The sequence below is a fragment of the Eulemur rufifrons genome, chromosome 8 (genome assembly GCF_041146395.1).
Source record: "Eulemur rufifrons isolate Redbay chromosome 8, OSU_ERuf_1, whole genome shotgun sequence".
NCBI classification, from domain to species: domain Eukaryota; kingdom Metazoa; phylum Chordata; class Mammalia; order Primates; family Lemuridae; genus Eulemur; species Eulemur rufifrons.
In genome coordinates this window covers 116,300,568-116,315,688 of record NC_090990.1, presented here as the reverse complement: position 1 = coordinate 116,315,688, position 15,121 = coordinate 116,300,568, and the positions used below count along the sequence as shown (strand labels likewise).

Below are 15,121 nucleotides of genomic sequence, written 5' to 3'. Positions count from 1 at the left end.
ATGTGGAGAGATATCTACACTCCCATGTTCACTGCAGTATTATTCACAATAGCCAAGATATGGAATCAACCTAAGTGCCCACAAGTAGATGAATGGATAAAGAAAATGTGGTGTATATGCACAATGGAAATCTATTCAGCCATAAAAAAGAAGGAAATCTTGTCATTTGTGATAACACAGATGAAATAAGCCAGATACAGAAAGACGAATACTACATGATCTCACTCATATGTAGAATCTAAAAAAGTTAATCTTATAGAAGCACAGTAGAATGGTTTGGGTGGGAGGGTGTTCAGGAGATGGTCAAAGAATACAAAATTTTGGTTCAAGAGATCACCTGTACAATATGGTAACCATAGTTAATAACAATATATGGTATTCTTGAAAAATACTACGAAAGTGGGTATAAATTGTTCTCACCACAGAAATCATAACTATGTGAGGTATCGTATGTTCATTAGCTAGATTTAGTCATTCCACAATGTATAGATACTTCAAAACATCATGATGTACATGATAAATACATATTTTATCTGTCAATTTAAAAATAAATATATATTTTTAAAAATCATTGCATTGTATACTTTATTTATTTATTTTTTTTTTTTTGAGACAGAGTCTCACTCTGTTGCCCGGGCTAGAGTGAGTGCCGTGGCGTCAGCCTAGCTCACAGCAACCTCAAACTCCTGGGCTTAAGCGATCCTACTGCCTCAGCCTCCCGAGTAGCTGGGACTACAGGCATGCGCCACCATGCCCGGCTAATTTTTTCTATATATATTTTTAGTTGTCCATATAATTTCTTTCTATTTTTAGTAGAGACGGGGTCTCGCTCTTGCTCAGGCTGGTCTCGAACTCCTGACCTCGAGCTATCCACCCGCCTCGGCCTCCCAGAGTGCTAGGATTACAGGCGTGAGCCACCACGCCCGGCCGCATTGTATACTTTAAAAGAGTGACTCTTATGGCATGTGAATTATATCTCAATAAAGCTGTCATAAGATATTTATATAAATAATTGTATAGCTACTTTTAAATACGATCCCTCTGCATTACCCTTTGCTATGAACTGAATTGTGCCCCACCAAAATTCGTATGTTGACGCTCTAACCTCCAATGTGACTGTATCTGCAGACAGGGTCCTTAGGAGGTAATTAGGTTAAATGAGGTTATAAGGGTGGAGCCCTGATCCAATAGGACGATGGCCTTATAGGAGGAGGAAGCAAGAATGAACTCTCTCTCTCCTATGCACAGATACAGTGAGAAGGCAAGCCAGAAAGAGAGCCCTTACCAGAACTTGACCATACTAGCACTTTGATCTCGAAATTCCAGCCTCCACAAGTGTGAGAAAGTAAATTTCTGATGTTTAAGGCGCAGCCTATGGTATTTTGTTATGGCAGCCGAGCTAGCTAATACACCTTAGTCTATTCTGAAGCTTGGGCTTGGAATTTGCGTTACTCCTAAAGCTATTATAGGAAATACAGGAACATGATTTCTGGCTTAAGAACCAGAAAAAAACTCTCGCTTTCCTGGAAGAATGTGACTTTATAAGCAGAATATTATATGCTGCCTATCTCACTGTCAAAATTCTGTTTATCTCCTTTTCATGTATTAGATTTTCATTTCCTCAGGAAAGCCCTTCTCATCCAGAGCTAACAAAAGTAACTCTGTGTGTGCTAAGCCTTCAGGCTTGGAGCCTTCCTGTTGAGCAGCTGTTTATAAAAGAAATTCTGAACACATAGAAAGGAGGAAAATGCTACTGCTGCAGATGTAAAAGAAGATAAATTCAACAATAAAGCCACTTAAAAGAAACTTGTTAGATAATGTGAAGACTGAACACATTCACAAGAATATTAATATAATGTAACAATCTTTTCCTGTTTTCTGTTACCATTAAAAAAATGGTCCTTGTACTGTGTTTATAGCAGAAGAATATTTGAGAGCACCTGGACTACAGAGGTTACTGCTCTATCCTGTGAAATAAAGCATTAAGTTTTGTAAACATTTGGCTTACTAAGTAATTGAAATAATTGCCCTGGACAATAAGGTTCAAATTGGCATTGTTTTCTGAAAGTTTAAATAGGTATTTCTTTGTTAACCAGGAAAGCTTGGGAATTTCCCTCTTATCCAGTCACATGTAGGTTAAATAACTTGATGTATCTGCTGTCACTCTAGAGCCCAAACGGGGGGAAAAAAGCAATGTGAAAACTCTCATCTATAGATTTAAAATTTTACCACCATTCCACTGGCCCTTGAGGCTTTGCAAGAAAGAGTTCAGTCTGAGATTACATTTCCCATTCCTACACTTTAGATATCCGTGCATATACAAAATGAAAGGAAGAAAAAGGGAAGATGTATTTGCAGAATGGTGACATGCTGGAAGGTGTTTTAAAGCCACACGTAACAAATGCAGATCTCTAATGCAGGATATTAAAATGAAAGTCAAAAACAACTGTCAGTAAGATGAAGCACTTACCTTTGAAGAATCAACTCTGCTTGTTTTTCAGAAATAGTTAGACCCAGGATCTGGAGAGACTGGACAATTTCTGCAGCTTCAATTTTTCCTTTAAAAAAATTGAAAAGGGTATAAACTCAGACTCAGAATTGACAAGGACCTTAGAGACCATGAATTTCAAATCTCTCATTTATTTAAGAGAAAGCTTTGAACTGATTAAGGCAAAATTATGCATTTAGGTAAGTTACGGATTTGCATAAATACATATATAACATCAATATTCAAAATTTAACAAATACATTAAACATTTGTTTAATTCAGTAATTATAACAGCCTTGTAGATAAATAATAATTTCCTCTGAAGAGGAGACTAGGAGCTCAACTGGCCTTACCAAGTAATGTAATTAAGGAATAGGAGAACTGAGATGCAAATCAAGATATTCTAGCTCTGAGGTAAATTCAATTAAACTAGCATCTACTCATTTTAACGGTACCTATTCCACATTTTAATAAATGACTATTCATTTATTATGCATAAATTTGTATTATATGACTGAGTTAAAAGGAGTAGAAAATGAGGAAGTGGACTCAAAGGGTGGACTATTCTTTGAGAAATCTGGTCCTAAAAATAAAGAGAGCAAGGATAGAAGGACGGTGGAAGAGAGAAAATTTTAGTATTAGGGAAATTAGAGCATGTTTATAGACAGAAGGAAAACAATCAGAAGAGAGAAAGAAAGAGAAAACAGAAAATCTTTGCAATGAACATAAGCACTACTGCATTTCCCTCAAGCAGCTTACGGGCTCTTGAGAATCCTAAGACTAATATACGTGAAATAGGATGAAAACAAAAGTGAGAGAGGGTCTTGTGCCAATGCAGCACTGCATTAACAGAAAACTTCTCCAGGAAGAGAGGAAGAGAAAAATCACTGTCAGTGGGGAAAGGAAAGACTTAGTCTAAGAGAAGGGACCCTAAAGAAGGGACAGCATTCTGAGAGAATCCTCCTGGGGAAAGGAAAGGAGCAGCATGAAAATCTGGGCAATGCCAGGACAGTTAGAGGCACTATCTATTAGCAATGAAATTCTTCAAACACCACTCTAAATATTCTCCTTCAGAACTGCACTCTTAAAGAGATACAGTCCATTCGCATTATTCACAGTACTCATGTTCTATAAAGTCGCTGCAACACTGAATTAGCAAATACCGAGCCCCTGCTCCCAGGGGAAATCCAGGGTTAGGTTCCTGGGAGCCTCTGATCACATTTTCATCAGCTGATCAGCACGTAACCTTGCCTTATGTGTGTTTCTGTTTAAAGACACCTCATTTAACATACATCATTGATTCACGAATGTTGAACTCATGGTGAAGTGTATCTAACACACGTATTTTCTCCATAAGGCACACCATGGCTTTCTTGCACTTAGGAGCACTAGGTAACACTTCCGCATTACATTAGGGGAACGTTTTCAAAAGCAAAATTACCAATAAAAAGTACAAAACTGCAAAAAATGTGGCCCAAGATACACCTAGAAAAGGTCACTTGTTTACAGTATGAGAGCTGAAACAGGAAGGCAGTGTTGCCGTACTCCACCTCCGCTAGGAATGTGCACACTGAGCAACTCAAATTTTTCACTGCTCGGTGCAAGTCCATGAATGACAGGGAAAGAGCTACGAGTATACATTTTGGGGTGACTTTGGGGTTAAATTTTAGTGAGTAGGCAAATTGACAAAAATAGAATCTGTGAATAATGAGGATCAACTGTAAATGCTTTGCTTTAAGGAAGTCGGATAAATAAAAATGTATCTATAATGAGAAATTGTTTCAAAATACACAAACAAGATAAAGTAAAGGGATACTTTATATTTGCTACAAATGTATCATTAAAATTTCACCTTTATCTCCTCTGGTTCATTTAGAATTCTCTGAAATGGACAGCTGACGTGTGCACACCTTCTGTACTGAGGTGATCAGCCTCTAATTATGTGGCAGTAGATCCTGAGGCAGCTCCACCTCCCAGCCAGTGCCTGCCCTAACAGTGCACAATCTTAGCTCTGTAACTGAACTGTCGAGGGTCCGGGTGGGGATGAAAGTTTGCAGGGAAGGAGGAAAACTGATTGCAAGAACTGAAATTTGCTCTAAGATTAAACTAAGGCTAGACTCAGAGGCATATAATGTAAAGCTATTAGAGGCAACAAACGTTCCAAAAGTACTACTTTCCACCACAAACTCAGGTCTTCCTGGCTAAGAGACACAGACTTCAACGATCATCAAAACCACTCAAAGGATTTTAGTTGTTTGTTTGAAACAACTTACTTTGAATTTAACTTTAGTTAATATTCAGTATAAACCAAGAGCTTGCAAACTATAATCCTTAAGCCAAATAAGGCCCGTTGACTGTCTTTACAAATAAAGTTTTATTGGGATGCTGCCATGGATCATCATTTACATTTTGCCTGTGGCTGCTTCTGAGGTACCACGGCAGAGATGAATAGCTACAACTGAGGCCACGTGGCCCATGAAGCCAAAATATTACCTGGACTTTTACAAAAAAGTTTGCCAACCCCTGATATGAACTATATTTTCTCTCTATTTGTTTAACTTGTTTCTTAAATAACAAGTGTGTGAATGGAATGACCCTGACTAATCACATGTAGGGAGGGGGTTGGGGCTATATTAAATTTTTAATAATTCCCTCTTCCTATAAAAGACTGCCTTTGGTGATAAAGGCTTCATGACTCCCTTTCTCCCACCATGACCCTTGCTTTTTGCCCTACATAACTGAGACTCTAACTCTACTATGGTTTGAATATGTCCTCCAAATTTCATGTGTTGGAAACTTAATCTCCAAATTTCATGTGATGATGGATTTGGAAGTGGGGCCTTTGGGAGGTAATCGGGATTAGATAAGGTTGTCAGGGTAAAGCCCTCACCATGGGACTGGTGGCTTTATAGGAAGAGGAAAAGAGATCTGAGGTAGGACACTTGCTCTGTCTCACCATGTGATGCCTGCCAGCATGTTATAATGTACTAAAAAAGGCACTCACCCAATGCAGACCCTCAACTTTGAACTTCTCAGCCTCCAGAACTATTAAGAAATAAATTTCCCTTTCTTTATAAATTACCCAGTCTGTGGTATTCTGGTATAGCAACAGAAAACAAACTAACACAAACTCTAAACTATTAATCTAAATAGAGAAACCATAATCCCAACTAGCAGATACATACTTAAATGATTACATGCTATTGTTTTCTAATTTTCAGTATCAAATAGTATCTTCTCTAAATTAATTCTTCAAAATGACTATCAAATGTGAGACAATGTGAAAGCTTTTTAAATTTTAGAATACACAATAGTTATGCCCATATACAAACAAAAATGAATTTCTCTTACCCAGAAGGCAAGAGAACATGATTATTATTTTTAACACACAGCTTTAGTAAAATTGGCATAATGTTCCATAGTTAACATTTTACAACAGGCCCTACCTATAGTTTTTAATTCAGAAGACAAAGCTATCTGTTAAGTTTTCTTCACTAAAAGTATGAACTCTATATAAAAGTCACATTACTAAGAAAAATAAGTATTATCACAAGTAATAATTATCATCTCAAAAATGAGTGACTAAACATGCACTGTTTTAGACTCTTGGAAGCATGAGAAGTACTTCTTCACAGCTGGAGATGAATAGAAAAGAAAGACACACCATCATTATTTTTGTCCAAACTCTTAAATGCCAGTTTCATTTTTTTCTCATGGTCTTTAAGGTACTTCATAAATTCTTCAAAATCCAGCTTTCCATCTTTGTTGATATCTCCAGTAGTAAAAATTTTCTGCAAAAAAAAAAAATTAGAGATATTTTATTGCCAGTATGGGCTAACGCACTAAATTATTTGTACACATACTTCAAGTAGATTGGCTGTTTTCCTATAAGACTAAAGTACCAATTTTTGGCCAGATATATCATTTTTCATTATGACAAAGATCTATAATAAAAGTAACCACCCTACCATTGCAAAAAAAAAGATTCCAGATCTTGTGTTAAAATTTTAATTAGAAAAATGATGCACTGATTTCTATGAAACACAGTATTTTTAAGGTTAATGTAATCACACCCTAAATTTCTTGACATGTACTTTATAAACTCCAAGATAGAAGACAAACACTTGACCTAGCATAGGATTTAAATGTCTAAAATAGTATTTTTCTCCTATGATTTCCAAAATTAAATAGTCTTTTCCTAAAGATGATCCTTATAAAAAGCTGTCATATCAAACTGCCATTTCTATCCCTAGAAGTCACTGCTTTAGAGAAAGAAATAAGATCATATGAAATTTGATATTACGTGTAAGACTTCTCCCACCACCACCCAAAATATAACTTTCTACCTATTAAGACACTCACAATCACCCACCCAAAACTTACAAATTCTATCATTCTGACTGTCATGCTGTCCTGGGGAAATAATGCTACATGTGGCAGGACGGTATGACAGTCAGACTCCCAAGCTCTAGACTGAGACAGGTCTGAAACTTGTGAGCTGCAACTAAAGCTATGCTTAGAGGAAGATTTATGGTTTTAAATGCATAAAGAAAAGAAGGCCAAATCAACGATCAATTATTGAGTCATACTTCAATCTCAAGAAATTAGAAAAAAATTAAGCAAAAAAGAAGTTGAAGGAAAGAGACAAAGAACAAAGAGTAATGAAAAAGAAAACATATACTGAGAGGATCAAGAAAGTCAAAAGATGGCGCTTTGAAAAGACCAATAAAATTGATAGACTCCTCAAACTGGCAAATAACCCATGTCAGAATGTACATATGGAAATCACTAGACACTATAAACATTAATGATACTATGAACAGGTTTACTAAAAAAATAAAAAATGAGATAAAATAGATAAATGCCTAGAAAAACTTATTAAAAATTGATATAAGACAATAGAAAATCTGAATATTCCTATCAGTATAAAAGAAATTTAATCTGTAATTTTAAAACACTCCCATGGAGAAAACTCTAGGCCCACATGGTTTTACAGTAATGTCTACCAAACTTTTAATAAAGAAATAACACCAATTTCCCAGAGAATAGAAGAGATGGGAACATTTCCCAACCCATCTTACGAGATAAGTATACTTTTGATTCAAACCTCACAGAAACATCACAAAAAAGGAAAATTACAAGCAATGTCACTATTGAAATAGATGCAGAACTCCTAAATAAAATGTTAACAAATCAAATCTAACAATACATAAAATGGATAGTAAATTATATATACAGTCATGTGTCATAAGATAATTTTTCAGTCAAAGATGGACTGCACACACAATGGTGGTCTCATAAGATTACAATACCATATATTTACTGTACCTTTTCTATGTTTAGATATGTTTACATACACAAATACTTACCATGTGTTCCAATTGCCTACAGTATTCAGTACAGTAACATGCTGCACAGGTTTGTTGCCTAGGAGCAACAGGCTGTACCACAGAGCCTAGGTATGTAGTAGGCTGTAACTGCTAGGTTTATGCAAGTACACTCTGTGATGTTCACACAAAGATAAAATTGCCTAACGACACATTTCTCAGAACATAACCCTGTCATTAAGCAACACATGACCGCATATTTATGTGTATACACACATACTATATATGTATATATACACATATACATATATATGATATATAAACAAGATGAACGTATTCCAGTAATGCCAGGTTGGGTTAATATTTTTTTTAAAAAAGAAATCTTGTAAATTACATTAACAGAATAAAAGGGAAAAGTCATACGATCATCTTAATAAACATTTGATGGATTCAAAATCATTCATGATTAAAAATAGAAAAGTGTTTCCTTATTCTGATAAAGAGTATCTGCAAGCCGGGCGCGGTGGCTCACGCCTGTAATCCTAGCTCTCTGGGAGGCCAAGGTGGGCGGATCGTTTGAGCTCAGGCGTTCGAGACCAGCCTGAGCAAGAGCGAGACCCCATCTCTACTAAAAATAGAAAGAAATTATATGGACAGCTAAAAATATATATAGAAAAAATTAGCCGGGCATGGTGGTGCATGCCTGTAGTCCCAGCTACTCGGGAGGCTGAGACAGGAGGATCGCTTGAGCCCAGGAGTTTGAGGTTGCTGTGAGCTAGGCTGACGCCACGGCACTCACTCTAGCCTGGGCAACAGAGTGAGACTCTGTCTCACAAAAAAAAAAAAAAAAAAAAAAAGTATCTGCAAAGAATTCTAGCCTTTTTGATTTAAGCTAGTTTGAGTGGCATCTCTTACTGCAACCTAAATAGACTTGATTAAAATACCATCAGTTACTACTGACAGTCTTAAAAGCAAATATATTTACATCACTTAAAAATAATTATTACTATTTAATTCCTTTTACAAATTAGATCGAGAATGATCTTCATCTGGAAATTATTTCCTGATTACTCAAAACATATACTGAGACTTGCATAATCCAAGAGCAAATGTCACAGCATTCTGGGGCCCCATTTGTGTACCAAAGTTTCATTCAAGAAGTTTATATGTTCGTCAATGCAAATATCAGTGAACAGCTATCATTTTGGCAATTACAAGTTAAAGGACATTCCTGACCCTATCTTTGAACAGCTCAATTTTTTTTTACCCTTATTTCTGCAAACTTTCTTAGAGTAAATAAAGACTCCTAGAATTACAATCACCTAATGACTCCGACTTACCAATATAGTAGTCCTCCCTTATCCGCAGTTTGGCTTTTTTGTGGTTTCACTTACCTGTGATCAACCATGGCCCAAAAATATTACATGGAAAATTCCAGAAATAAACTATTCATACTCATGCCATTCTGAATAGCATGATGAAATATCATGCCGTCCTGCTCTGTCCAGCCTGGGAGGTTGGAATCATCCCTTTGTCCAGCATATTCACACTGTCTGTGCTACCAACCTGTTAGTCACTTAGTAGCTGTCTAGGATATGTGGTCGAAAAAGCATAGTGTATACAAGGTTTGGTTTCAGGCATCCACTGGGGGTCTTGAAACACATCCCCCAGGGATAAGGGAGGACTACTGCAATATGAAAAACTAGGACTTCTCTTTTGAATTTTTTTATATATTCCCCAGTGGAAATAAATGAAGACCAACCAAATGAGAAAAGCAAAGGCTATTTATCCTGAGCTTGCTGCAGCAAGGGAGTCAGACACTGTTGCCTTCATTTTGACAGAGATCCAAAGGCAGACAAAGGAGTAGGGAAGTTCTGCAGTGGAAAAAAAAGGTAGGCTTCATGTGTGTCCTGATTGGAAGCAGGGCATGGGGAAGCTGTAGTCTGGCTAACTGAAGTGGGACACCCTATATAATTGGTTAGGGACGCATACTTGGCTTTCCCTGGTTGGTCCTAAGTTGGAAGTGAGGCAAAAATTAAGGAAGCTGTCAGTTACTAATCAAGTTCTGGCCATTGGGGCTCACTGTTCAGAAGTTACTGCTTAGCTTCCCATATTGTCACTAGAGGTAGCAATCTGACTTTCTGCAAGTCTGATATAACAGATTACTTTTCTGGTCTGTTTATTGTAGACAAGGGGCTGGTTTCCTCAGCAGATTGCTGCAGGTTGTGGGTCAAAGTTCTATTTTTATTTATGGTCTGGCCAATATCCATGTGTATATTCAGTCTCTCAACTTTCACAGTAAAAAGCAAAACATTATTCATAAACCCAACTAGTTATCGCAATAGAAAGTTTTATCTTCTATGTCTTAACACTACATGAAGGAAGCGCCATTTCTATGATTTTTAACCAACTGAATTCTGTCTATTTAAAAGAGTTTCATATTAGGGAAGTTGGAGATATGTGGGAAAAAACCTCATATCAGAACTTCCTAGAGATGTCACTGTCACCTGAAAAAAGCCACAACAGTGTTCCTCTGAAATACACTGTTCTGTGTGGTTGGTGCAGAGCTCTCCAGGTATGCCTTTCCCTTGTTTGTTTGTTAATTTTTAATTTTATTTGTTTATTTTCTTAGAGACAGGGTCTCACTCTGTAACCCAGGCTGGAGGGCAGTGGCATGATCACAGCTCACCACAGCCTTGAATTCCTGGCTGTGATCCTCCTGCCTCAGCCTCCCGAATAGCTGGGACTACAGGCACATGCCACCATGCCTGGCTATTTTGTCTTTTTTTATTTTTTGCAGAGATGGGGTCTTGCTGTGTTGCCCAGGCTGACCTTGAGCCCCTGGCCCTACGTGATCCTCCTACCTCAGCCTCCCAAAGCACTGGGATTACAGGCATGAGCCTGGTTTTGATATGTGAGCCCTCATCAGTCATCACTGGGTATGCAAAGCCTTTATATGGCTCACACCACCTCTTACCAAAAACAAAAGACAGATTTGCATAAGATTTGTTTTGATAAGGAAGAAATGTGTTTCAAAGGATTGAACTTGTTTATGGCATAATCTGGTATTTCTTATGAAAGGCTAGCTTATATCAAATAAGCAAATACAAGTCACATTTGCAAAGCCAAATACAAGAGAGTAGCTTTATACAAACATAAACAGCATTCAGCTTTAAAAGGAAAAACACACAACTGAAATGTACAGAGATAACATTTAAAAGCCCAACTGAAATGTACAGAGATAACATTTTGGACAGGACTGGTCCACAGACAGCATCCAGATTAGGCCTCTGATAACGCAGATGAGGAAACCAGGATGCAGTGCTTGGCATGTGGTACGTGCTCAAATACAACTGATCAGTGACTAAATGGAAGCTTAAAATAAAGACTCCCAAAGTTCACATGGCTAACAGGAAGAGTTTCACTAAATCTTAACAAGACAGAACTTAACCAACAGTTGTTTTTTATTTTTTTTAGCACAAAGTACCAATTATCCAAAATGAATTCAACAGTCCTTATGTTCATGGATCTCCCAGTCTCCTGGGTCAAACATCCAAAGAGCAAATATAATTGCCTTAAACAATAAATATTTATTTCTCAACAGTTCTAGAGGCTGGAAATCCTGGATCAAGGTGCCAACAGATTCAGTGTCTGGTGAGGGCCCCTTTCTGGTTCATAGATTGCTACCTTCTCACTGTGTCCTCACATGGCAGAAGTGGCAAGGAAATTCTTCTAGGCCTCTTTTATAGGGGCACTAACCCCATTCATGGGAGGGTGGTGATTCATGATCACCTACTAAAGGTCCCACCTCCTAATACCATCACACTGGGGGTTAAGATTTCAACATACGAACTGGGAGGAGACACAAATATTCAGTCCATAAAGTAATTTTCTCAGCTTCAAAAGTCCTATACCTCCTATGATTCTAAATCTCTCCTAAGAAAATTACAGTAAGAGTGTGTGCCTATAAAAATTGGCAAACACCTCAGCTTTAGAATTGCCTATAATTTCCCCATGCTAACGTAACACATTTGCTAAATCATCTAGCACTTAACTTAGGTACAGGAACACCTTTGTACCCTACAAAACCAATTCCCCTTTCCCCTACACATTTTAATAAAAAAGTTGCCACCATGATGTCAGGACTAGAGAAGGACACGAAAATATCTGTAAAGTTCTAGCAGAAAAGATCTCCTTTTTTCATTTGATTGCCTTATTTCTAAATCCAGATGGGGTGGGGGAGTGGGCCTACAGTGTTCCAAAGTCTTCCAAGCCTAAAATGAACCAAAGTAAACACACTTCGAGCTAAAACTGCTGACTCTTCACCATCATTTTATTTTCCCTGTGATTTCCATTTCAGTAAACTTAAATTATTTCCTCCACTCTTTAATGTCTTGAAATGTGATTTTTTTCATCAGAGCATCTCAAATGACACCCAAATATTGGGACTTTCTTTTAGAATGTTCTAATGGGACCTCTGATGAAAAACAAACAGAAAGGAGCTGGAGCAGAAGGAGGAGATAGGTGAGGGGAAGGAAAAAGAGAAGAAAAAGAACAAAGACTCTTAAAAGGAAACAGAATTACTACACAATTATGGGAAAATTAGTAATGGTTAAATACTGTATCTGCCTGTTCCTCATACTACATTCTACTCTTAGTTCATATTCTTATATTCCTGAGTCCTAGGAAAACTTAATGCGAATTTTTTCTCTTCCAAGGCAGTAATTTCATAATGAGGAGAAACTTGGAACATATAGAAAAGAGGAGTCACATCAGAAAAAAACTGCAGTGATTTCACTTCCAACTGGTTCTTAATTTTGTCTCAACACTTAGTCTTTTCTCTTCCCTGGATGGTTTTGGAACTTAGTAATGGTTACCTATTGCTTTCCTTATGCCTATTTTCTACGTTCTACTCTTATTTCTATATTCTTTCTATTTAAGATCTAAAGAAACTTAAAAATTTGCTGTCTTCTAAATGTTGAATTCATTACAAAAGCTTGGAAACATGGAGAGATCAAATCAGATGAAAATTTATAGAGCTTTCACTACAAGTTCAGTATTTGTCTTAGAGGCAAACTATTGTCACCCCACAATTCTCATTTCTAGGTACTCGAGTAGATAAACTCCTCAATCCTTGACATTACAGAGACCCCTGACCTACGCCTCTGAAATTTTCTCCCACAAACGTTGACTGTGTAATCCTAATTCCATCCCAGGTGTGATGGTTAGTGTTGTGTATCAACTTGACTGGACTAAGGGATGCCCAGATAGCTAGTAAAGCAGTATTTCTGGGTGTGTCCGCAAGGCTGCTTCTAGAAGAGACTAGCATTTGAATTAGTAGTGAGTAAAGAAGCTGCAGCCTCACCAATATGAACGGGTATAATCCAATCCTTTGGAGGACCTGAATAGAATAAAAAGGCAGAGAAACTACTACAGTTTAAATACGGTTTGTCTGTCCCCACCAAAACTCATGTTGAAATTTGACCCCTGATGTGGTGGTGTTGGGAGGTAGGGCCTAGAAAGAACTGTTTGAGTCATGGGGGTGGATCCCTCATGAATGGCCTGGTGCCATTATCCCAGTATTGAGCGAGTGAGTGCTCTCTCTACCTCTTCACTCTTGCTCTCCCGCTCTTGCTCTCCCCATCTCCCGAATGGAGAGAATGAGTTGTTATAAAGCCAGAACAGCCCTTGGGTTTTGCCCCTTTGCATGTGTCTGCTTCCCCTTTGACCTTCCACCATGTTTTGATGCAGCAGGAAAGCTGTCACCAGAAGCCCAGTGGCTGCCGACACCATGCTCCTTTAACTTCCCAGCCTGTAAAACCATGAGATGCAGAAACCTCTTTTCTTTACAGATTACCCAGCCTCAGGTATTCCATTATAGCAACACTAAAGGGACTAAGATGGAAACTGAAAGGAATTGCACTTTCAGAATGGGAAAGTTTATAAAAGACTGATATCCTGAATGGGTGAGGCACAAACAGTGTCAATCAACAAAGAATGCAAATGAGCGCAAAGTTTCTGAAAGGCAATACATATCCCAATTTAAAATGTGTGTACCCTCAGACTCAGCAATTTCTACTACTCAAAATTTATCCTATGAAGATAACTGGAACAAAATGAAAAAATGAATACAAAGGACTTCCATTGCAATTTCACTTATAATCATTTTTAAACTATCAATAAACTAAATGATGATCAATAGAGAATTGATAACACATACTATGATAAAAACATACAACAGAATATGATGCAGTCATTAAAAAATGATGTAGAGCAGCAATTCTCAAACTTTTTGGTTTTAGGATTCCTTTACAGTCTCAAAAATTCCTGAGGACTCCAAACAACCTGTGTCTATTGTAGGCACCATGGAGTTGTACCACTCAGATCCTCCTCCAAAGGCTCCTGCCGTGGGGAGCACAGCTGACTGACATCCTCTAGTCCCTGGCACCTCCTGATGCACTGCAGGGAGCTCCAAGGCCATCCTTCCCCTGTGCTGCTTCCAGCCAACGAAAGCACAGGATGAGAAACCTGAACTGGGCCGTTTCTGAGACAATCAGCAAAAAGTACCAAAAGTTGGTTCTTTCAAAGTGTGAATAACATGAATAAACCTTTGGCAAGATTTAAGGGGGGGGAAAGGATAGATATTGGGAATGAAATAGCAAACCTACCTACACATCAGTCAGAAGTTTTATAAAATCATAAGTGAATATTATGTACTTTGGGCAAAATGGGCAGTTTCCAAAAAAGTGTCTTAATCTGACTCCAAAAGAAATAGTCAACTGAAGAGCCTATAACTACTAAAGACGTTGAAAGAGCAGTTTAAATTACAACGATAAAACAGTTGTTGGCCTTCATAGTAACCGGATCACTTTCCCTCTGGACAGGGAATGCCACTGCTGTCCCCTTAACCCTTCAACGGGGTTGGAGAAATTCCAACTATCTCCACCCTGCTAAATTGTGAACTTTAGAGACACAATTAAAATGACTCAGAGAAAGTGAAATTGCTCAGCGAGGGGTCAACTCTTAAGATCAATTTATGTACTTAGGGCACTAACTTAGGAATGTCGCCATTCCTCCTCAACAGGAAGTTGAGGGAAACACAATTGGTTTTCAAACAGTTTTGAAACAGTAGACTGCTAGTGTAACAACGTAGCTTCAAAGAGATACAAAACGTGAGCCTTTTTACAGAACTTGGGACCCATTGAAGTCTGATAGCTAAAAAAAAAAAAAAAGAAAGAAAAGAAAAGAAAGAGAAAGAAAAAAAAAAGATTAAATGTTTGCAGAGGCACAAAAAAACAGGTAAAGA

The 15,121-nt window shown here is 37.7% G+C and overlaps 1 protein-coding gene across 1 annotated transcript in view; it reads right to left on the bottom strand.

Annotated features, from left to right (window-relative positions):
• SLC25A24 (solute carrier family 25 member 24) overlaps nucleotides 1–15,121 on the bottom strand; it is a 37,761-nt gene that overhangs the window by 22,146 nt on the left and 494 nt on the right. The window contains exons 2-3 of the mRNA XM_069479070.1: nucleotides 6,153–6,279; nucleotides 2,471–2,558 (exon numbers count right to left, since the gene is read on the bottom strand). Of these exons, the coding sequence (XP_069335171.1) occupies nucleotides 2,471–2,558; nucleotides 6,153–6,279 (215 nt within the window). The remainder of the gene's footprint in view (nucleotides 1–2,470; nucleotides 2,559–6,152; nucleotides 6,280–15,121) is intronic.